This window comes from Musca domestica, unplaced genomic scaffold (assembly GCF_030504385.1).
Source record: "Musca domestica strain aabys unplaced genomic scaffold, Musca_domestica.polishedcontigs.V.1.1 49, whole genome shotgun sequence".
NCBI lineage: Eukaryota > Metazoa > Arthropoda > Insecta > Diptera > Muscidae > Musca > Musca domestica.
In genome coordinates, this window is record NW_026712344.1 from 2303044 (window position 1) to 2325587 (window position 22544).

General features: G+C 34.1%; 4 protein-coding genes and 2 long non-coding RNA genes across 8 annotated transcripts in view; 4 read left to right on the forward strand and 2 right to left on the reverse strand.

Annotated features, from left to right (window-relative positions):
- Positions 1-898: 898 nt before the first annotated feature.
- On the forward strand, positions 899-1934 carry LOC131804786 (26S proteasome non-ATPase regulatory subunit 9-like). The gene is made up of 3 exons (XM_059127978.1): positions 899-1133; positions 1225-1566; positions 1625-1934. The coding sequence occupies exons 1-3, from the start codon at positions 1032-1034 to the stop codon at positions 1841-1843; spliced, it is 663 nt and encodes a 220-aa protein (XP_058983961.1). The 5' UTR covers positions 899-1031; the 3' UTR covers positions 1844-1934.
- A 1192-nt stretch (positions 1935-3126) lies between these two features.
- Positions 3127-4396, reverse strand: LOC131804787 (uncharacterized). The gene is made up of 2 exons (XR_009343276.1): positions 3669-4396; positions 3127-3587 (listed from the first exon to the last, which is right to left on the reverse strand). It is a non-coding gene; the product is annotated as an uncharacterized LOC131804787 (long non-coding RNA).
- Positions 4397-6478: 2082 nt separating this feature from the next.
- On the forward strand, positions 6479-7514 carry LOC131804788 (26S proteasome non-ATPase regulatory subunit 9-like). Its single transcript, XM_059127979.1, has 3 exons — positions 6479-6713; positions 6805-7146; positions 7205-7514. The coding sequence occupies exons 1-3, from the start codon at positions 6612-6614 to the stop codon at positions 7421-7423; spliced, it is 663 nt and encodes a 220-aa protein (XP_058983962.1). The 5' UTR covers positions 6479-6611; the 3' UTR covers positions 7424-7514.
- A 4544-nt stretch (positions 7515-12058) lies between these two features.
- On the forward strand, positions 12059-13094 carry LOC131804793 (26S proteasome non-ATPase regulatory subunit 9-like). Its single transcript, XM_059127990.1, has 3 exons — positions 12059-12293; positions 12385-12726; positions 12785-13094. The coding sequence occupies exons 1-3, from the start codon at positions 12192-12194 to the stop codon at positions 13001-13003; spliced, it is 663 nt and encodes a 220-aa protein (XP_058983973.1). The 5' UTR covers positions 12059-12191; the 3' UTR covers positions 13004-13094.
- A 1192-nt stretch (positions 13095-14286) lies between these two features.
- On the reverse strand, positions 14287-15053 carry LOC131804794 (uncharacterized). The gene is made up of 2 exons (XR_009343278.1): positions 14534-15053; positions 14287-14455 (listed from the first exon to the last, which is right to left on the reverse strand). It is a non-coding gene; the product is annotated as an uncharacterized LOC131804794 (long non-coding RNA).
- A 1575-nt stretch (positions 15054-16628) lies between these two features.
- LOC101893271 (two pore potassium channel protein sup-9) overlaps positions 16629-22544 on the forward strand; it is a 29651-nt gene continuing 23735 nt past the window's right edge. For all 3 annotated transcript variants that reach the window (XM_059127956.1, XM_059127957.1, XM_011296285.3), the window contains exon 1: positions 16629-16863. The gene's annotated coding sequence lies outside the window, so the exon portion shown is untranslated. The remainder of the gene's footprint in view (positions 16864-22544) is intronic.

Sequence of the window (22544 nt, forward strand, 5' to 3'; positions counted from 1 at the left end):
TCTTTCTTTCGTGACTTGTAGTGAAATTTGATGTTTTTGACGTCTTCCTTTCGAAAGGATGCTTTGTTGCACACAAAGCGCGGCTTTGGCCCTAAAATGTATATTTAAAATATATATAAATTCCAGACCTATAGGTAATATTAAGGCTCTTGGCGTCGTCTAAGACCTATAATATAATTTTATGAATGTTTTTACTTCAGGAGTTTTTAACCGTATTAAGAAAATGACCAAAAAACGCCCTTGTTGACTCTTTTGAGGGTTAAAGTTTTCGACTAAAATATTCCTCGCATTGTAACTTGTAACATTGCACGGAATCCGAGTAATCTGGATAAAAAATCTTTCAAATAGCCGATAAAGGATCTCCTTGTTATAATTGACTGCCACATTTAAAAATTGAGAATTTTGCAAAGACCCATATTTTTCATATTTTGTGCTCAATTCTTCTTGAAATTCTTCAATAGTTTAGCTTTAGTGCATATCAAATTACATATAGAATCCAGTATTACTCTCATAGAAGAAAAAACCGCGAAATTTCCTAAATTTCACGAACAAAATCACTATTTGTTCTATAAGGCGCCAAAAAATCGCCATGTCACCAAATCAAAAATGAAGTCGCAAAACACATTGAAAAATCGCCACGTTTGGTTAAAAAATGCCATGTCTGACAACCCTGCTTAAAGCGTATTCAGATAATACAGCCGTACAAAATTCAACGCAGCATTTTCGTATGATCCCCAATCCGACCAGTTTTGCCATGTAGCATTAATTGCAATCCATTCTGATACACTTTAAACAAGAAGAGGCATTGAAACGTATGACAATGTAAACATTAAACATGAATCCAACATTTTAGTAAGATCCCCAATTCGACCAATTTTTGTCATGTGGCATTACTTGTTAGTCATTCTGATACACTTTAATTAAGAAGATGCATTTAAACATATGACAACGTAAACAGTAAACATTGTAAACATCGTACTATATAAACAAAAAAATCTTAAATTTTTAAATTATATCAATAAACAACAGCAATGATAGGCCCAGCAACCACAAAAGATAAGTTATTAAAACTTATGTCCGAAAAGGAAAACTTGGAAATACAAATAAATGCCTACGGAAACGTTTTGGCAGAGGTATAAAGTTGTCTTTCCACTTAGCATCAAAGAAATGACTGTGCATTTTTTTCAATTATGGATTTATTTTATATATTTTTTTGTATCTTAGAATGATAATGTTGGCATGCATGGACCATTAGTCGATTCAGAAGGATTCCCACGCAATGATATTGATATTTATAAAGTTCGTCAGGCCAGGCAACAAATTATCTGTTTGCAAAACAATCACAAGACCCTAATGAAATCCATTGAGGAGCTAATGCACAAATTGCATGCCGAGACTAGACAAGAGGAACAGCAGAATTTAACCCAACAAACGTCCCAATTAAATATAAATGGCAGTTCCAGTGATAATTCGGAGGAAATGGACGCAACGGTAAATGGTTTGAGACCAGTAGTACCAATTGTGAAAATAACCCATGTTGACGCTGGATCGCCGGCAGAAAGAGCAGTAAGATAAATAACGATAATTGTGCCCTATTTTTATTCATGTTTGATCACTTTTCCAGGGTCTGAGAAGCCAGGATCGCATAGCCGAATTCGGTTCAGTCAATGCTGATAACTTTAATAAGCAGCTATCCACAATTGGAAGTATTGTTAGCCATAAACGCGACCAAAGAATACCATTAAAAGTTTTGCGAAATAATGAAATTCTGGATATAGTCTTAATACCACAACGATGGTCGGGCAATGGCTTGTTGGGCTGTAATATTGTTCTATCTGAATGAATCGTTTGCATGTAATAAACCATCATTATGTTATAAATGTATACAAAGGGAATTTAATAAATAAAAAAATATATATCTTTTTGGAAATGAATGAAGTGAAATTTGGTGAGATTTTTAGAATTTTATTCAATTCATAAATTGATTATGATCGGTGTGTAATATAGCCCAATAATTTGTACAAGAGTCCAGTATACGAGAGCGCCTTAAGAGATAAAAATTAACTATTACATTGCTGATAGTTTGCAAGTTCTTTCAAGCAGATTAAAAATCAAATAGTTTGTGATCGTTGTGAAAATAAGTATGTACATTGTGAAAAGAAGTATGTAAGTATATATGCCCAGCAAAAATTGCTCAGTAGCCTGTACTGAGCAAAACAAACAACATTTTCTAAAATTATGCGTTATTCGAATCAAATTGCAACTTCTGTATTGTACACTTAGTTTTTTAATGTTATAATAAAATGTTTATTATCTGTAAAATAATTAAAATATTTACTGAGTTTTTTCAAACTAAATTTTTCAGCAATATTTTAAGTAACTCAACTGTTGAAATTACTCTCCCTTTCCTCGCTCTGATTTACTGGAATTAATCCGAACAGGATAATTGTGCACTTTGGGCTTCAGATATTCGTTTTATATAGTAGGTTCCCAAACATTTTCTTGAATCAATATACTTTTTTTGAATATCCTTCATAAATTTTGTCGGAATTTATCCTAGGAGAAAAATATTGCACATTTTTTAAATATTCAAATTCTGTGCAGACCCTTATAAAATTTTAATTTAAACATGTAAATAAGCTCGAATGGGTCGAACTTTTAATATACTCTACCATTTGGAAAAAAATTGCAAATTGTAAAAATTCCGTTGAAAAGTGCCGCTAACTTCTTAAAAAATCGCGATTATCAGGTGTTACGTTTATATGGGTTTGAGATAATTCTGTTGAAAATGTAGCTCAAATCATTCAAATACCGGAAAATGGGAGGTGCCGTTATTTGGCGGCTTTACAAAGACATGGATCTGCTCAGATAGTATTCTGTAATAGGAAGTAGTGGTACAATGGTACAATAAGGAGTTAGGACAGCTTCGTATACAGCCCTGATGCTATGCCCCTTTCAGAACTACAGGAAAAAAGTTGTTTACATTTATTTGATTTTTTGTTCGTTCTTAAAATGAGTCAAATAGCGCGAAAGGTGAATGAAATGCCTGGATGTTCTCTCAAATATATGATCAAATCTGATTAATATCATTAATGTAAGCCCGGCAATTTAAGTTTCTTGCAATCATTGATTTTAAAAATATTTCGTTTTTATTTTTCAAAACAACAAATACATACACAAAATTTTGCAGAAGTCGGACACACTTAGAAAAAATTGTAATAAGCCGGTAGCTCTACCTTACCTTTTTACTTTACCATGGTAGTACCCATTGTGAACTCCAAATTTGAAATAATTCCTGTAAAAAGTGTAGCTAAAATTATTAAAATACCGAATAAAAGGTAGCCTTATATGGAGGTTATACGAAGACATGGACCTATATAAGCAATTTTCTGTCAGTGGAGGTGGTATTCATTGCTAATACCAAAATTGATACAATTCCGGTGAAAATATTACACAAATCAGCCAAATATCGAATATCGAAATTCACATTGTCATTGTGCGCATCCTTGATGTGATATGTCTGCTTCTGTGTTACCGTATCAAAAAATAGTATTGACTTCTTTTCGCAGGCAGCTACCAAGACATTACTATATATGGAAATGTATAAAACAAGAACGAAGATATTTCACTAACAAAATAACAATGTAGCTGTCGATTATAATATTAACCCTTTGGGAGAAAATTCCAAATTGAAAACAGCTCCATAATCTGAGGTTTGATTTGGTATATCGTTCCAGTGTTCGAAATCGGTCAGCGATCCATAGACCAAATTCATAACATTATCAAAATCTCCACGCATGGACCTCAGGCCATATTCTCTCCGATACAGCCATCTGTGAAGGCTCATTCTAAAAAGAACACTAGTTGTGTCCAATATCTTTGGGATGGGCAAAAAAGATAGACCTTAAGTACTTGTCTCAACCGGCTGGAAAAGCGTAGTCTTGTTTAGAAGTTTAATTTCTGAATAAGTCTTATTGCGATTGTTCGTTTGTAATAGTTTTTCTGGTCTTCTGCGATATTGCGTGTCTACAGTTTACTGGCTAACGGTTTATTTAGCAAACAATAAACAAATAATTTCAAGGATTATTGAGGAATTTATTATTTAGTTAATTTGTTTAATTTGTTGTTTTCACACAGCGAAACGAAGAGTGAAATCAGTATATTTTTCCTTGACAGTTAGTGGGCTGACAGCTGTTTTGGGGCCACTTCAGAAACAAGGTTGCCAATGCAATCGAAAGATCTTAAATACCCGACATGTTCATGTGCATGATACTGTGCAGTACACGTGCTGTGAAAAAATAAGGCCTGTCATATACGATTTTCAGTAACAATAATTGAGGATATACTAGTTTTACAACTTTTTACTCGGAACACGTCACTTCATAATATTTTCTAATTTTTTAATGTTTACTATGAGAACGAAGGAACATCAATCCTGCTATCATGGCACAATAAAGGGCTAAGTACATAAGAAGCTTGAAGTCATGGCTAGGCATATTAATGTCAAAATATAATGGAAAACGACGGCTGGATTTTAGTGCGGCTCTGTAATCCCTTTGTGAAATATCACAAAATATGCCTAGCCATGACTTCAAGCTTCTTATGTACTTTGCCCTTAAGAGGTAAAAATTTCGGAAGTATTTACTATTAAAATACAACCGAGAGTTGGTGCCCGGTTTGAGTCTATTTTCTTTCAGTTGCGGTTTAAGCTTTTGTACTTTTTGGAATTACCCCGAGCTCATATTCCGAATGGAATATTGCGATATGTTCAGCTCACCAGCCATTTTTCGGTCACTGCGACGTGGGTTTCGATCAAGTCGCTTCTTTACTTTTCGAACCATTTCTGCTGATATTGCTGTTTTCTTCCGCTCACTTAATTGACGTCTGGCTACGCTACCAGCATCACGGTAACGAGCGATGGTACGAGACACAAAAGATTTATTCACATTTAAATGCTGGAGTGCTCTAATGATAGCCACTTGCGGTTTTCCGGCCAAATATAAAGAAATCACACTATCACGCTTGAATTCCATCACGAATAACTTTTTTTCTGGAAAATTCTCACCAAAATGCTTTAGTACGCTTCTAAACAATATAATGAGCTGTCACTGGAATAATTTTAACAACTGTCAGACGAGTGGCTTAGAAATGACAACAGTCTGAAGTTAGTTGCAGTTTTTTTCATCTCACCTGACTGACAAAGACACGTATTAATCCGATTTTCAAAGCCTGAGGGCGACTCACGGTTACTATTTAAAAGAAGGAAAATGTCATCTGCGTATTGAAAAGTTTTGTATGACTCGGAGTCAGTGACATCCTCAAGGTCATTTACAAACAATATAAATAGAAGTTGACCTAATACCGACTCCTGCGGTATACCACTATAGGCCAAAACAGTATCTGACAGTTTTTTATAATTCCTAATTAATTTATTAAAGGAAAAATTGGTAGAATAACTTACATACTCCGCTCAAAACATGATATCTTAATACCTTCAGATGTCAACTCGAAAAAAGGCCGAGGAAAAATTGATCAAAATAATTGGGGAATATTTTTAGATATACAATGAAATCAGAGATTTCTTTCTTTCGTGACTTGTAGTGAAATTTGATGTTTTTGACGTCTTCCTTTCGAAAGGATGCTTTGTTGCACACAAAGCGCGGCTTTGGCCCTAAAATGTATATTTAAAATATATATAAATTCCAGACCTATAGGTAATATTAAGGCTCTTGGCGTCGTCTAAGACCTATAATATAATTTTATGAATGTTTTTACTTCAGGAGTTTTTAACCGTATTAAGAAAATGACCAAAAAACGCCCTTGTTGACTCTTTTGAGGGTTAAAGTTTTCGACTAAAATATTCCTCGCATTGTAACTTGTAACATTGCACGGAATCCGAGTAATCTGGATAAAAAATCTTTCAAATAGCCGATAAAGGATCTCCTTGTTATAATTGACTGCCACATTTAAAAATTGAGAATTTTGCAAAGACCCATATTTTTCATATTTTGTGCTCAATTCTTCTTGAAATTCTTCAATAGTTTAGCTTTAGTGCATATCAAATTACATATAGAATCCAGTATTACTCTCATAGAAGAAAAAACCGCGAAATTTCCTAAATTTCACGAACAAAATCACTATTTGTTCTATAAGGCGCCAAAAAATCGCCATGTCACCAAATCAAAAATGAAGTCGCAAAACACATTGAAAAATCGCCACGTTTGGTTAAAAAATGCCATGTCTGACAACCCTGCTTAAAGCGTATTCAGATAATACAGCCGTACAAAATTCAACGCAGCATTTTCGTATGATCCCCAATCCGACCAGTTTTGCCATGTAGCATTAATTGCAATCCATTCTGATACACTTTAAACAAGAAGAGGCATTGAAACGTATGACAATGTAAACATTAAACATGAATCCAACATTTTAGTAAGATCCCCAATTCGACCAATTTTTGTCATGTGGCATTACTTGTTAGTCATTCTGATACACTTTAATTAAGAAGATGCATTTAAACATATGACAACGTAAACAGTAAACATTGTAAACATCGTACTATATAAACAAAAAAATCTTAAATTTTTAAATTATATCAATAAACAACAGCAATGATAGGCCCAGCAACCACAAAAGATAAGTTATTAAAACTTATGTCCGAAAAGGAAAACTTGGAAATACAAATAAATGCCTACGGAAACGTTTTGGCAGAGGTATAAAGTTGTCTTTCCACTTAGCATCAAAGAAATGACTGTGCATTTTTTTCAATTATGGATTTATTTTATATATTTTTTTGTATCTTAGAATGATAATGTTGGCATGCATGGACCATTAGTCGATTCAGAAGGATTCCCACGCAATGATATTGATATTTATAAAGTTCGTCAGGCCAGGCAACAAATTATCTGTTTGCAAAACAATCACAAGACCCTAATGAAATCCATTGAGGAGCTAATGCACAAATTGCATGCCGAGACTAGACAAGAGGAACAGCAGAATTTAACCCAACAAACGTCCCAATTAAATATAAATGGCAGTTCCAGTGATAATTCGGAGGAAATGGACGCAACGGTAAATGGTTTGAGACCAGTAGTACCAATTGTGAAAATAACCCATGTTGACGCTGGATCGCCGGCAGAAAGAGCAGTAAGATAAATAACGATAATTGTGCCCTATTTTTATTCATGTTTGATCACTTTTCCAGGGTCTGAGAAGCCAGGATCGCATAGCCGAATTCGGTTCAGTCAATGCTGATAACTTTAATAAGCAGCTATCCACAATTGGAAGTATTGTTAGCCATAAACGCGACCAAAGAATACCATTAAAAGTTTTGCGAAATAATGAAATTCTGGATATAGTCTTAATACCACAACGATGGTCGGGCAATGGCTTGTTGGGCTGTAATATTGTTCTATCTGAATGAATCGTTTGCATGTAATAAACCATCATTATGTTATAAATGTATACAAAGGGAATTTAATAAATAAAAAAATATATATCTTTTTGGAAATGAATGAAGTGAAATTTGGTGAGATTTTTAGAATTTTATTCAATTCATAAATTGATTATGATCGGTGTGTAATATAGCCCAATAATTTGTACAAGAGTCCAGTATAAGAGAGCGCCTTAAGAGATAAAAATTAACTATTACATTGCTGATAGTTTGCAAGTTCTTTCAAGCAGATTAAAAATCAAATAGTTTGTGATCGTTGTGAAAATAAGTATGTACATTGTGAAAAGAAGTATGTAAGTATATATGCCCAGCAAAAATTGCTCAGTAGCCTGTACTGAGCAAAACAAACAACATTTTCTAAAATTATGCGTTATTCGAATCAAATTGCAACTTCTGTATTGTACACTTAGTTTTTTAATGTTATAATAAAATGTTTATTATCTGTAAAATAATTAAAATATTTACTGAGTTTTTTCAAACTAAATTTTTCAGCAATATTTTAAGTAACTCAACTGTTGAAATTACTCTCCCTTTCCTCGCTCTGATTTACTGGAATTAATCCGAACAGGATAATTGTGCACTTTGGGCTTCAGATATTCGTTTTATATAGTAGGTTCCCAAACATTTTCTTGAATCAATATACTTTTTTTGAATATCCTTCATAAATTTTGTCGGAATTTATCCTAGGAGAAAAATATTGCACATTTTTTAAATATTCAAATTCTGTGCAGACCCTTATAAAATTTTAATTTAAACATGTAAATAAGCTCGAATGGGTCGAACTTTTAATATACTCTACCATTTGGAAAAAAATTGCAAATTGTAAAAATTCCGTTGAAAAGTGCCGCTAACTTCTTAAAAAATCGCGATTATCAGGTGTTACGTTTATATGGGTTTGAGATAATTCTGTTGAAAATGTAGCTCAAATCATTCAAATACCGGAAAATGGGAGGTGCCGTTATTTGGCGGCTTTACAAAGACATGGATCTGCTCAGATAGTATTCTGTAATAGGAAGTAGTGGTACAATGGTACAATAAGGAGTTAGGACAGCTTCGTATACAGCCCTGATGCTATGCCCCTTTCAGAACTACAGGAAAAAAGTTGTTTACATTTATTTGATTTTTTGTTCGTTCTTAAAATGAGTCAAATAGCGCGAAAGGTGAATGAAATGCCTGGATGTTCTCTCAAATATATGATCAAATCTGATTAATATCATTAATGTAAGCCCGGCAATTTAAGTTTCTTGCAATCATTGATTTTAAAAATATTTCGTTTTTACTTTTCAAAACAACAAATACATACACAAAATTTTGCAGAAGTCGGACACACTTAGAAAAAATTGTAATAAGCCGGTAGCTCTACCTTACCTTTTTACTTTACCATGGTAGTACCCATTGTGAACTCCAAATTTGAAATAATTCCTGTAAAAAGTGTAGCTAAAATTATTAAAATACCGAATAAAAGGTAGCCTTATATGGAGGTTATACGAAGACATGGACCTATATAAGCAATTTTCTGTCAGTGGAGGTGGTATTCATTGCTAATACCAAAATTGATACAATTCCGGTGAAAATATTACACAAATCAGCCAAATATCGAATATCGAAATTCACATTGTCATTGTGCGCATCCTTGATGTGATATGTCTGCTTCTGTGTTACCGTATCAAAAAATAGTATTGACTTCTTTTCGCAGGCAGCTACCAAGACATTACTATATATGGAAATGTATAAAACAAGAACGAAGATATTTCACTAACAAAATAACAATGTAGCTGTCGATTATAATATTAACCCTTTGGGAGAAAATTCCAAATTGAAAACAGCTCCATAATCTGAGGTTTGATTTGGTATATCGTTCCAGTGTTCGAAATCGGTCAGCGATCCATAGACCAAATTCATAACATTATCAAAATCTCCACGCATGGACCTCAGGCCATATTCTCTCCGATACAGCCATCTGTGAAGGCTCATTCTAAAAAGAACACTAGTTGTGTCCAATATCTTTGGGATGGGCAAAAAAGATAGACCTTAAGTACTTGTCTCAACCGGCTGGAAAAGCGTAGTCTTGTTTAGAAGTTTAATTTCTGAATAAGTCTTATTGCGATTGTTCGTTTGTAATAGTTTTTCTGGTCTTCTGCGATATTGCGTGTCTACAGTTTACTGGCTAACGGTTTATTTAGCAAACAATAAACAAATAATTTCAAGGATTATTGAGGAATTTATTATTTAGTTAATTTGTTTAATTTGTTGTTTTCACACAGCGAAACGAAGAGTGAAATCAGTATATTTTTCCTTGACAGTTAGTGGGCTGACAGCTGTTTTGGGGCCACTTCAGAAACAAGGTTGCCAATGCAATCGAAAGATCTTAAATACCCGACATGTTCATGTGCATGATACTGTGCAGTACACGTGCTGTGAAAAAATAAGGCCTGTCATATACGATTTTCAGTAACAATAATTGAGGATATACTAGTTTTACAACTTTTTACTCGGAACACGTCACTTCATAATATTTTCTAATTTTTTAATGTTTACTATGAGAACGAAGGAACATCAATCCTGCTATCATGGCACAATAAAGGGCTAAGTACATAAGAAGCTTGAAGTCATGGCTAGGCATATTAATGTCAAAATATAATGGAAAACGACGGCTGGATTTTAGTGCGGCTCTGTAATCCCTTTGTGAAATATCACAAAATATGCCTAGCCATGACTTCAAGCTTCTTATGTACTTTGCCCTTAAGAGGTAAAAATTTCGGAAGTATTTACTATTAAAATACAACCGAGAGTTGGTGCCCGGTTTGAGTCTATTTTCTTTCAGTTGCGGTTTAAGCTTTTGTACTTTTTGGAATTACCCCGAGCTCATATTCCGAATGGAATATTGCGATATGTTCAGCTCACCAGCCATTTTTCGGTCACTGCGACGTGGGTTTCGATCAAGTCGCTTCTTTACTTTTCGAACCATTTCTGCTGATATTGCTGTTTTCTTCCGCTCACTTAATTGACGTCTGGCTACGCTACCAGCATCACGGTAACGAGCGATGGTACGAGACACAAAAGATTTATTCACATTTAAATGCTGGAGTGCTCTAATGATAGCCACTTGCGGTTTTCCGGCCAAATATAAAGAAATCACACTATCACGCTTGAATTCCATCACGAATAACTTTTTTTCTGGAAAATTCTCACCAAAATGCTTTAGTACGCTTCTAAACAATATAATGAGCTGTCACTGGAATAATTTTAACAACTGTCAGATGAGTGGCTTAGAAATGACAACAGTCTGAAGTTAGTTGCAGTTTTTTTCATCTCACCTGACTGACAAAGACACGTATTAATCCGATTTTCAAAGCCTGAGGGCGACTCACGGTTACTATTTAAAAGAAGGAAAATGTCATCTGCGTATTGAAAAGTTTTGTATGACTCGGAGTCAGTGACATCCTCAAGGTCATTTACAAACAATATAAATAGAAGTTGACCTAATACCGACTCCTGCGGTATACCACTATAGGCCAAAACAGTATCTGACAGTTTTTTATAATTCCTAATTAATTTATTAAAGGAAAAATTGGTAGAATAACTTACATACTCCGCTCAAAACATGATATCTTAATACCTTCAGATGTCAACTCGAAAAAAGGCCGAGGAAAAATTGATCAAAATAATTGGGGAATATTTTTAGATATACAATGAAATCAGAGATTTCTTTCTTTCGTGACTTGTAGTGAAATTTGATGTTTTTGACGTCTTCCTTTCGAAAGGATGCTTTGTTGCACACAAAGCGCGGCTTTGGCCCTAAAATGTATATTTAAAATATATATAAATTCCAGACCTATAGGTAATATTAAGGCTCTTGGCGTCGTCTAAGACCTATAATATAATTTTATGAATGTTTTTACTTCAGGAGTTTTTAACCGTATTAAGAAAATGACCAAAAAACGCCCTTGTTGACTCTTTTGAGGGTTAAAGTTTTCGACTAAAATATTCCTCGCATTGTAACTTGTAACATTGCACGGAATCCGAGTAATCTGGATAAAAAATCTTTCAAATAGCCGATAAAGGATCTCCTTGTTATAATTGACTGCCACATTTAAAAATTGAGAATTTTGCAAAGACCCATATTTTTCATATTTTGTGCTCAATTCTTCTTGAAATTCTTCAATAGTTTAGCTTTAGTGCATATCAAATTACATATAGAATCCAGTATTACTCTCATAGAAGAAAAAACCGCGAAATTTCCTAAATTTCACGAACAAAATCACTATTTGTTCTATAAGGCGCCAAAAAATCGCCATGTCACCAAATCAAAAATGAAGTCGCAAAACACATTGAAAAATCGCCACGTTTGGTTAAAAAATGCCATGTCTGACAACCCTGCTTAAAGCGTATTCAGATAATACAGCCGTACAAAATTCAACGCAGCATTTTCGTATGATCCCCAATCCGACCAGTTTTGCCATGTAGCATTAATTGCAATCCATTCTGATACACTTTAAACAAGAAGAGGCATTGAAACGTATGACAATGTAAACATTAAACATGAATCCAACATTTTAGTAAGATCCCCAATTCGACCAATTTTTGTCATGTGGCATTACTTGTTAGTCATTCTGATACACTTTAATTAAGAAGATGCATTTAAACATATGACAACGTAAACAGTAAACATTGTAAACATCGTACTATATAAACAAAAAAATCTTAAATTTTTAAATTATATCAATAAACAACAGCAATGATAGGCCCAGCAACCACAAAAGATAAGTTATTAAAACTTATGTCCGAAAAGGAAAACTTGGAAATACAAATAAATGCCTACGGAAACGTTTTGGCAGAGGTATAAAGTTGTCTTTCCACTTAGCATCAAAGAAATGACTGTGCATTTTTTTCAATTATGGATTTATTTTATATATTTTTTTGTATCTTAGAATGATAATGTTGGCATGCATGGACCATTAGTCGATTCAGAAGGATTCCCACGCAATGATATTGATATTTATAAAGTTCGTCAGGCCAGGCAACAAATTATCTGTTTGCAAAACAATCACAAGACCCTAATGAAATCCATTGAGGAGCTAATGCACAAATTGCATGCCGAGACTAGACAAGAGGAACAGCAGAATTTAACCCAACAAACGTCCCAATTAAATATAAATGGCAGTTCCAGTGATAATTCGGAGGAAATGGACGCAACGGTAAATGGTTTGAGACCAGTAGTACCAATTGTGAAAATAACCCATGTTGACGCTGGATCGCCGGCAGAAAGAGCAGTAAGATAAATAACGATAATTGTGCCCTATTTTTATTCATGTTTGATCACTTTTCCAGGGTCTGAGAAGCCAGGATCGCATAGCCGAATTCGGTTCAGTCAATGCTGATAACTTTAATAAGCAGCTATCCACAATTGGAAGTATTGTTAGCCATAAACGCGACCAAAGAATACCATTAAAAGTTTTGCGAAATAATGAAATTCTGGATATAGTCTTAATACCACAACGATGGTCGGGCAATGGCTTGTTGGGCTGTAATATTGTTCTATCTGAATGAATCGTTTGCATGTAATAAACCATCATTATGTTATAAATGTATACAAAGGGAATTTAATAAATAAAAAAATATATATCTTTTTGGAAATGAATGAAGTGAAATTTGGTGAGATTTTTAGAATTTTATTCAATTCATAAATTGATTATGATCGGTGTGTAATATAGCCCAATAATTTGTACAAGAGTCCAGTATACGAGAGCGCCTTAAGAGATAAAAATTAACTATTACATTGCTGATAGTTTGCAAGTTCTTTCAAGCAGATTAAAAATCAAATAGTTTGTGATCGTTGTGAAAATAAGTATGTACATTGTGAAAAGAAGTATGTAAGTATATATGCCCAGCAAAAATTGCTCAGTAGCCTGTACTGAGCAAAACAAACAACATTTTCTAAAATTATGCGTTATTCGAATCAAATTGCAACTTCTGTATTGTACACTTAGTTTTTTAATGTTATAATAAAATGTTTATTATCTGTAAAATAATTAAAATATTTACTGAGTTTTTTCAAACTAAATTTTTCTGCAATATTTTAAGTAACTCAACTGTTGAAATTACTCTCCCTTTCCTCGCTCTGATTTACTGGAATTAATCCGAACAGGATAATTGTGCACTTTGGGCTTCAGATATTCGTTTTATATAGTAGGTTCCCAAACATTTTCTTGAATCAATATACTTTTTTTGAATATCCTTCATAAATTTTGTCGGAATTTATCCTAGGAGAAAAATATTGCACATTTTTTAAATATTCAAATTCTGTGCAGACCCTTATAAAATTTTAATTTAAACATGTAAATAAGCTCGAATGGGTCGAACTTTTAATATACTCTACCATTTGGAAAAAAATTGCAAATTGTAAAAATTCCGTTGAAAAGTGCCGCTAACTTCTTAAAAAATCGCGATTATCAGGTGTTACGTTTATATGGGTTTGAGATAATTCTGTTGAAAATGTAGCTCAAATCATTCAAATACCGGAAAATGGGAGGTGCCGTTATTTGGCGGCTTTACAAAGACATGGATCTGCTCAGATAGTATTCTGTAATAGGAAGTAGTGGTACAATGGTACAATAAGGAGTTAGGACAGCTTCGTATACAGCCCTGATGCTATGCCCCTTTCAGAACTACAGGAAAAAAGTTGTTTACATTTATTTGATTTTTTGTTCGTTCTTAAAATGAGTCAAATAGCGCGAAAGGTGAATGAAATGCCTGGATGTTCTCTCAAATATATGATCAAATCTGATTAATATCATTAATGTAAGCCCGGCAATTTAAGTTTCTTGCAATCATTGATTTTAAAAATATTTCGTTTTTATTTTTCAAAACAACAAATACATACACAAAATTTTGCAGAAGTCGGACACACTTAGAAAAAATTGTAATAAGCCGGTAGCTCTACCTTACCTTTTTACTTTACCATGGTAGTACCCATTGTGAACTCCAAATTTGAAATAATTCCTGTAAAAAGTGTAGCTAAAATTATTAAAATACCGAATAAAAGGTAGCCTTATATGGAGGTTATACGAAGACATGGACCTATATAAGCAATTTTCTGTCAGTGGAGGTGGTATTCATTGCTAATACCAAAATTGATACAATTCCGGTGAAAATATTACACAAATCAGCCAAATATCGAATATCGGGGGTACAGTCATTTGATTTGTAAGATAACAGCTGATTCATCAAAACAACTTTGGCGCAAATCTGAACAGTATATATTTAAATGCAGTTTATTTATATTTAGATTTTCATTACAAAAAAAAAAATTAATAGTAAAAACATAAACTATTTCCATCCTCAAAGATACCGTCTACAACAAATACTTATTATTCCAGCATCTCAAATTGATATAGGCATGGGCAAGGACAAATTTTAAGCTGGATTTGGCAGCTAAATGAAGAAAATAGCTCATCATCCGCTCTTAATTTATTTATTTTTAATCTTTACGTTTTATTTATCCATTTTTTGTTAAAAAATTTGACCCTTTTTTTTCTAAAAAATAGTTTGGTTAAATTTGTTTACAAAACAACATCTGATATTAGGTGTGTCTGGTTACCCTTAAATTTGTAACAATTGTTACAAATTGTTACTGGAAGTCGTCTGTTAACCCGAAAGTTCTGCAAAAGAGAGCAGTTGGAGAGAGAAATTTTGACAGTTCTTTAAGTGAGAGTTTGCAAATTCTTGCTGGACAAATTTTTTCTTGCAATCTCTTGCAACTCTTCTTGATCTCATTCATCGCCATTCAATCAGATGTTTCCTATTTTTGTTTATTTATTTTTTTGTGCTTTTAATTTGAAAATATTGTTTTGGAATTAGCAAGACTAATTGTTTTTGGAGAACAACTTTACAAAATGTGAAAAACGCAAATATTAATATATAATTAGAAAATAATAGACTATTTCCAATATTTTTAGACAAACGCCATTAGCAACAGGTTTTAAGGATTCCATCAAATCAATCTTCCTTTTATTGCTCATATTTTTATTTTATTGGCAATTTACTTTTTATTTATAAAACTTGTAGAATTGGTAGCGCTCCCTTTCTTTTAATTCTTTTAATGGGGCACAAATTGGTTTGTTTTGACAAATCAGCTGATTAGTTGCAAGCTTGTGCAGGAATGCCGTCTGTTTACTTTTCACATTTTCCTTGCAAAAGAGAATAAAACTACCTTACTCTCTCAGAAAGATGTTGCTGGACAATTCCTGCAGGAAAAGTAACCAGACACACCTATTACAATAATATGTGGTTTAGTTTAATCATGGTAGAAGAATTTAGGTAGACGCGTCGACACAGCTGCTGGGACAATGAACTGTCAACCCAATTTTGGAATTGAAAATGTTGAATAAAAAATTATATAAATTTGCAAAAATTTTTGAAAAACACGGATTATAATAACCTACGAATGATGTCGTATAAGAAAACATATAAAAATCTACTTATATTTGAAAAAACATTTAAATTTTTTTGACATATAAATGCTCCCAAGCGTTCATGCATCTACCTGTATTCTTCTGCCATGAGTTTAATATGTAATAAAATATCGTAATAAAATAGAAGAATACAGGTAGTCGCATCGGCACAGCTGCTGGGACAATTAACTATCAAACCGATTTTGGAATTGAAAAATATGAATGAACAATTTTTGGAAAATGCATAATTTAATAACTTCCGATTGACGTCGTATAAGAAAACATATAAAAATCTACTTATATTTAAAAAAAATATTTTAAGATTGTTGACACATCAATGTTCCCAAGCGTTGATGCATCTTCCTATATTCTTTTACCATGATATCGTGTCACTGCAACATCATGTATGCCAATGTGAAACGAACAGATTTAAACTTTTGGTTTCAATATAGAACAACAAAATAACTGGCATTAAAATCCAGTTTTTAAATTTTGTCATTTGTTTGACAACGAAACGATTTCTGTGTCAATGGAACGCTTTTCTATCTGATTGCTCAATTAATTTAAATCCCCCTTAAAATAACGAGCTTTTCTAACACACACGGACATTTCCCAAGTCACACTCACTGCCCGAATTAAAAATAATTGGCAACACTCTCCCTCTCACAGGACATATGTGTGTATTAGTTTTTCCACGTTCGTATTCTCTTTTTCCTTTGCACTTTGTCAGTTAGTATCCTCGTTGCCGTCGTCGTCATCAAGCTTTGTTAAAATTGGAAAGCGCGTGCAACAAACGTAAAAGAAATTCGCAACAAATCCTCAAGAAAAATGATGAAAAAAACTTAAAATATAATCTATCCTCTTAATAAAATGTGATGTAAAAGATATAAGGATACGTGGAGGAATTAAAATATCCGGGATTTCAAATTTCAAAATAGTGAATGTGAAATGAAAAAGGTGCATAAAATGTAAAAGAAAAAAATGAATGTTGCAAAGAGAAGCCAGTACCAAAGCAAGTGAAAAAATTATATCCTTTGTGGTCTTTACATAATGACTACTACTCTACACACATACAAATATAAATGCATACACACATATGTCAGTGTGCTTGCGTGTGCCCAACTAAACGATGATTTTTGCTGTTGCTTGCTATTCGCTGTGGATGGATGTGTGTTGGATGGACATTTTCTTCATACATATTTCCTGTAAAAGCGTCTGAGTTCCATTTCTCAGCTTGTGCATAACTGTGTGTATGTTTAGTGTGAAATGAGCCAAAACCAGACAGACAACTAAACAGACACAGTTTTAGTAAATTGCTTGTCGGAATACTTGTTATTAGCGGTAGCCGTAGTAGTAGAAATAGTACTCATGGCAGAATTGTGGGGCAATTGTAGGCATTTTGTCAACTGGAGTAAGCACATACACACATGCATGCATGTCGGCTATATATGTGTGTGTGTGCCTGTACATGAACGTGATGGCTTTCCTCTTTCCGTCTCCCCTTTTTGCAAGGAACAGGGTTCTTGGCCACTGTCAGTGTCATCATCATTATTACTTGGTTCGGTCTTCTTCTTTTTTCTTTTCTATTTTCGCAAAACAATGTCATTCGAATTAGTGTCACAATGATAAATATAAAATAATAATTTCTTTTCTTCCTTGAATTCCTTTCTGTACACTTCGTCTCTTGCCCTCCGCTTAATGAGTTGGAGAAAGGTTTTCACAAAGTTTTGTACCAATTAAAATTTAAGTTGGTGCCTACTTTTGTGCGTTTCATTGTAGGAATATTAATTATTTTGGTGGAATTGTTCGTTTTTTTAACGTTCACACATTGTGCATGTATGCGTGCTCTTGAGTGACTTCATTTCTTCTGGGACAGGGCTTTTCCAATTTAATTCTCTTTTTTGTTTATAACACATGGGTACCTTTCAAAATGGCACAACGTCTCTTGGACGAGTTCCAATCTTGAAGGTTACTCAAACACGAAAAGCAACTAAATATAGAATGTTAGCCATGGTTATGGATTTTTATTTACAAATAATGCGGAAAACAGATGAAAGTTTGGATCAGAATACACTCAGCCGAAGAAATATTCGTAGACAATAAACATTATAAGTTTTCTTTTATTATTTTTTGTTCCGTTGGCATTGTAGAATAATATAGGTAAGAGCAAGTGTTGTTGTAGAAGAAATCTAACGACAATCACATACAAATTTTACAAATGTTAATAAAACAAACAGTTTTTAATAAATTATTTCAAAAATGTATACATTTGGAATGTGAATTATTGAATTGCAGAAAATGCAGAACAAATATTCCTAAACTGCTTAATTTTAACGCTTTTATGTCCCTCTTCTCAATATACAAGGGATCGGTACGAGATCGAAGAAAGAGCAACATCCTTATGAAATTGAAATCACAATACAAATACAGGGTGAGATAAAAAACTGCAACAAAGTCAAATGTCATAATTTTTACATTTTTTTTAAATTGTATTCAATGAAAGCAAAAAATGTCGGAAATAGCATCAAATTTTAGAATAAATTTAGATTTGTTCGAATTGGTCACCTTTCACCAAACGGCCAATGAAACCGTCACACGCTGCCCGAATGTTGCTCTGCGGTATTTTGGCTCATTCCCGGCGAAGTGTTGGCTTGAGGTGATTGACACTTTGGTGTTTTTTAGTGCCAACCTGCTTTCCAAAATACTCCAGACACAATAGTCCAACGGATTGGTATCCGGAGATTTTGGTGGCCATTGTGCGCTGAAAATGAAGCGATGAACCTCATTTTGTAACCATTCTTGGGTGGCGCGTGCTGTGTGCGATGGTGCTGAGTCCTGTTGGAATGTCCAAATGTTTGCGTGCCCAGGGCTTTAATACACCCTCTAGAATATTTTCGCGATAATATTCGGCATTTATTCTGATGCCACGGTCGATTAATACGAGCGGAGAGCGACCATCGGCTGTTATGGCGGCCCACACTACCACCATGGCCGGCGCTTGAGTTCTGGTGGCCAACCGAAGGTGCACATTTTCAGCTGACCTCTTTGGCAAGTAAACACGATCATTTTGTTTGTTTACAAACTGCTGGACCACGAATGTTTTCTCTTCGGAGAAAACCAAATTAGGCATTCGGCATTTCACCACTTTCGAAGCAACTTTTTTTCTTTTTTTCTTTCTGTTGCGTTGTAAGTTTTTACACTTTTTGGAATTTCAATGGCTTTACCCGGAGCTCATTTTTCAATATTTGCCGAATGGAATATTGCGATATGTTTAGGTCACGCTGAACGCTACCAGTAACGAGCGATTGTACGAGGCACAAAAGATTTATTCAAATTGTGGTGGTGGTGTGGTTTTCCAGCCAAAAATAAAAAGTCATACTATCACGCTTGAATTCCATCACGAATAACTTTTTTTTTCTGGAAAATTCTTACCAAAATGCTTTTGTACGCATGTAAACAATATAATGGGCTGTCACTTGAATAATTTTAACAGCTTTCGAACAATTGGTTTAGAAATGACAGCAGCCTGAATTTGGTTGCAGTTTTTTCATCTCACCCTGTACATAAACAAACATCAGCTGAGCGGCATTTATATCCCCCTATGGGAGTATCTAAACATACAAGGTTTACCCACTGGATATATTAGACCAAGTGGGTAATCTTCAATAGTATAAATGCGCGTGTAGCCGACAAGAGTATGTAGAAGATTTATTAAAAACAAACAGCGCACTTTTGTAGATATACTTTAAGTTGATTATTTGCAATTTCACACAAAGGATATAGGAATCTCATGAAGTGATCATCCGCAAATCATTGGACTGTTGAAATTTTACCAACATCATTCTTTCATATTCATATCTTGTCTTTTTTTTTTCTTTTTTTAATGACTGGATTTGTAGTCCATTTGAACATTAACTTTCCCACCATGTTTATTGGTTACACTCGGCCGATTCACTGTACTATGTACTGCAAACATATGTATTTACATATGTACACACATAGATATACATATCCTTAAAGGTCTGATGACTGAGCAAATGTATTTTTTTTTTGTGTCAGATGTTCGGTTGCTTGGACTTGGCGGAGAGTGGCATTGGCATCAATTATTCAGTCATATCGCTGCGTACAAAATATTAAAACACATCGCCCAACATCTTGGCTTGCTTTTTGTGTTATTGTTGCTGTTGTGATTTTCAAAATATTTGCTCACATTCTGTTTTCTGTCATGTTGTTGTTTGTCGCTGATGTACAAAAGGACAGGAGCCGTTGTTGTAAAATTTATGCAGATGCTATACTGTGCCACATACAAATTAAATTTCAAACTTTGAACAATAATTTACTCCGTGAAAGAAGATATAAACAAAACAACAACAAACCAAAAAAAAAAAAACGCACACACACACATAAAATCACACTCATTCCTCAGAGAATGGGAAATTCAATTATTGATACACGCGATTCATAAATTGAATTATTCCTTTTTTGTGTGTGTTCGAAATATTTTTAAGGAAGTGATAAGATTTTTTATTAATAGACATACGCAAAGTATTCGGACAATTGGCAATAATTCAGTGTTTTGACAGTATATTCCGATTTTCTACAAAGTTTAAAAAATACAGGGTGAGATAAAACAAGTAAAAAAGCTGTAAGTTCGGCCGGGCCGAACTTTTAATACCCTCCACCATTTGGTACAAATTTGGCAATTTCCAAAAAATAAAATCCGCTAAAAATTCTGTTAAAATCTTAAAAATAACGAATGCTTATACGACGACGTGGGCCTGCATAGGCAACTTTTGTCATAAGTTATTACAATATTTAAATGCGAAACTTGAAGAAAAATCTGTTTATAATGTAGCTAAAATCATCAAAATACCGAATATGGGGGGTACCGTTATATGGGGGCTATATGAAGACGTGGACCTACATGGCTCATTTTTTGACTTAGGATGTAGCATCCATTACGAACTTCAAATGCTAAATTGGAAACAATTCCGGCGAATAATGTCGCTAAAATCATCAAAATACCGAATATCGGGAGGTTCCGTTATATGGGGGCTATATGATAACTTGGACCTACATGGCCCATTTACGAACTTAACCTGTCTACTGGCAAAATATACATGTGTGCAAAATTTTAGCCTTCTATCTCAATTTGTTCGAAAGATAGCGTGATTACAACAGACAGACAGACGGACAGACAGACATGGCTAAATCGTCTTAGAATTTTACGCTGACCAAGAATATATATACTTTTTTGGGTCTGACATGAGTATTTCGAGGAGTTACAAACGGAATGACAAAATTAATATACCCTCCATAGTATGGTGGAGGGTATAAAATGCAAAAAAGCCAAACGCCATAATTTTTACATTTTTTTAAAAGTTTATTGAATGAAAGCAAAAAATGTCGGAAATAGGATCAAATTTTAGAATGAGTTTAGATTTGTTCGAATTGGCCACCTAATACACCCTCCTGAATATTTTCGCGATAATAATCGGCATTTATTCTGATGCCATGGTCGATTAATACTGTTATGGCGATCCACACCATCGCCATGGCCGGCGCTTGGGTTTCTGGTGGTTGGCCAGGAAGATGCACATTTTCAGCTGACCTCTATGGCAAGTAAACACGATCATTTTGTTTGTTTACAAACTGCTGGACAACGAATGTTTTCTCATCGGAGAAAACCAAATTCGGCAGTTTACCACTTTCGGCCAAGCGAAAGTCTGAGTCTATTTTCTTTCCGTTGAGGTGTAAGTTCTTGCACTTTTCGGAATTTCAATGGCTTTACCCCGAGCTCATTTTTTCAATATTTGACGAATGGAATATTGCGATATGTTCAGCTCACGAGCCATTTTTCGGCCACTGCGACGCGGGTTTCGGTCATGTCGCTTCTTTACTTTTCGAACCATTTATGCTCATGTTGCTGTTTTCTTCCGTCCACTTCCTTGACGTCGGGCTACGCTACACAAAAGATTTATTCACATTTAAATGCTGGAGTTCTCTAACGATAGCCACTTGTGGTTTTCCAGCCAAATACGCTTGTAAACAATATAATGAGCTGTCACTGGAATAATTTTAAAAGCTGTCTTGCGAGTGGCTTAGAAATGACAGCAGTCTGAATTTGGTTGCAGTTTTTTCATCTCACCTTGTATTCCGTAATTTGATTTTAGCGACATTATTTACCGGATTTTTTTAAGTTTCGTATTTGAATATTGTAATGGCCTATGACAAAAGTTGCCTATGCAGGTCCACGTCTTCATATAGTACCCAATATAACGGCTATTTTTAAGATTTTATCATAATTTTTAACGGATTTTATTTCTTATTTTTTTCGATAATTTCCAAATTCGGTTGAAATGGTGGTGAGTATTCAAAATTTTCCCCAGCCGAATTTATTTCTTCTTTATTTGTTTTCAAACTAAAATGTGTAAAAGTCAATTTATATAATGTGTAAAATAGTTTTGTGAAAAGCACACGAGAATGCTCTACAATAGGTGTGTCTGGTTACCCTAAAGTTTGTAACAATTGTTACAAATTGTTACTGGAAGTCGTCTGTTAACCCAAAAGTTCTGCAAAAGAGAGCGGTTGGAGAGAGAAATTTTGACAGTTCTTTCAGTGGGAGTTTGCAATTTCTT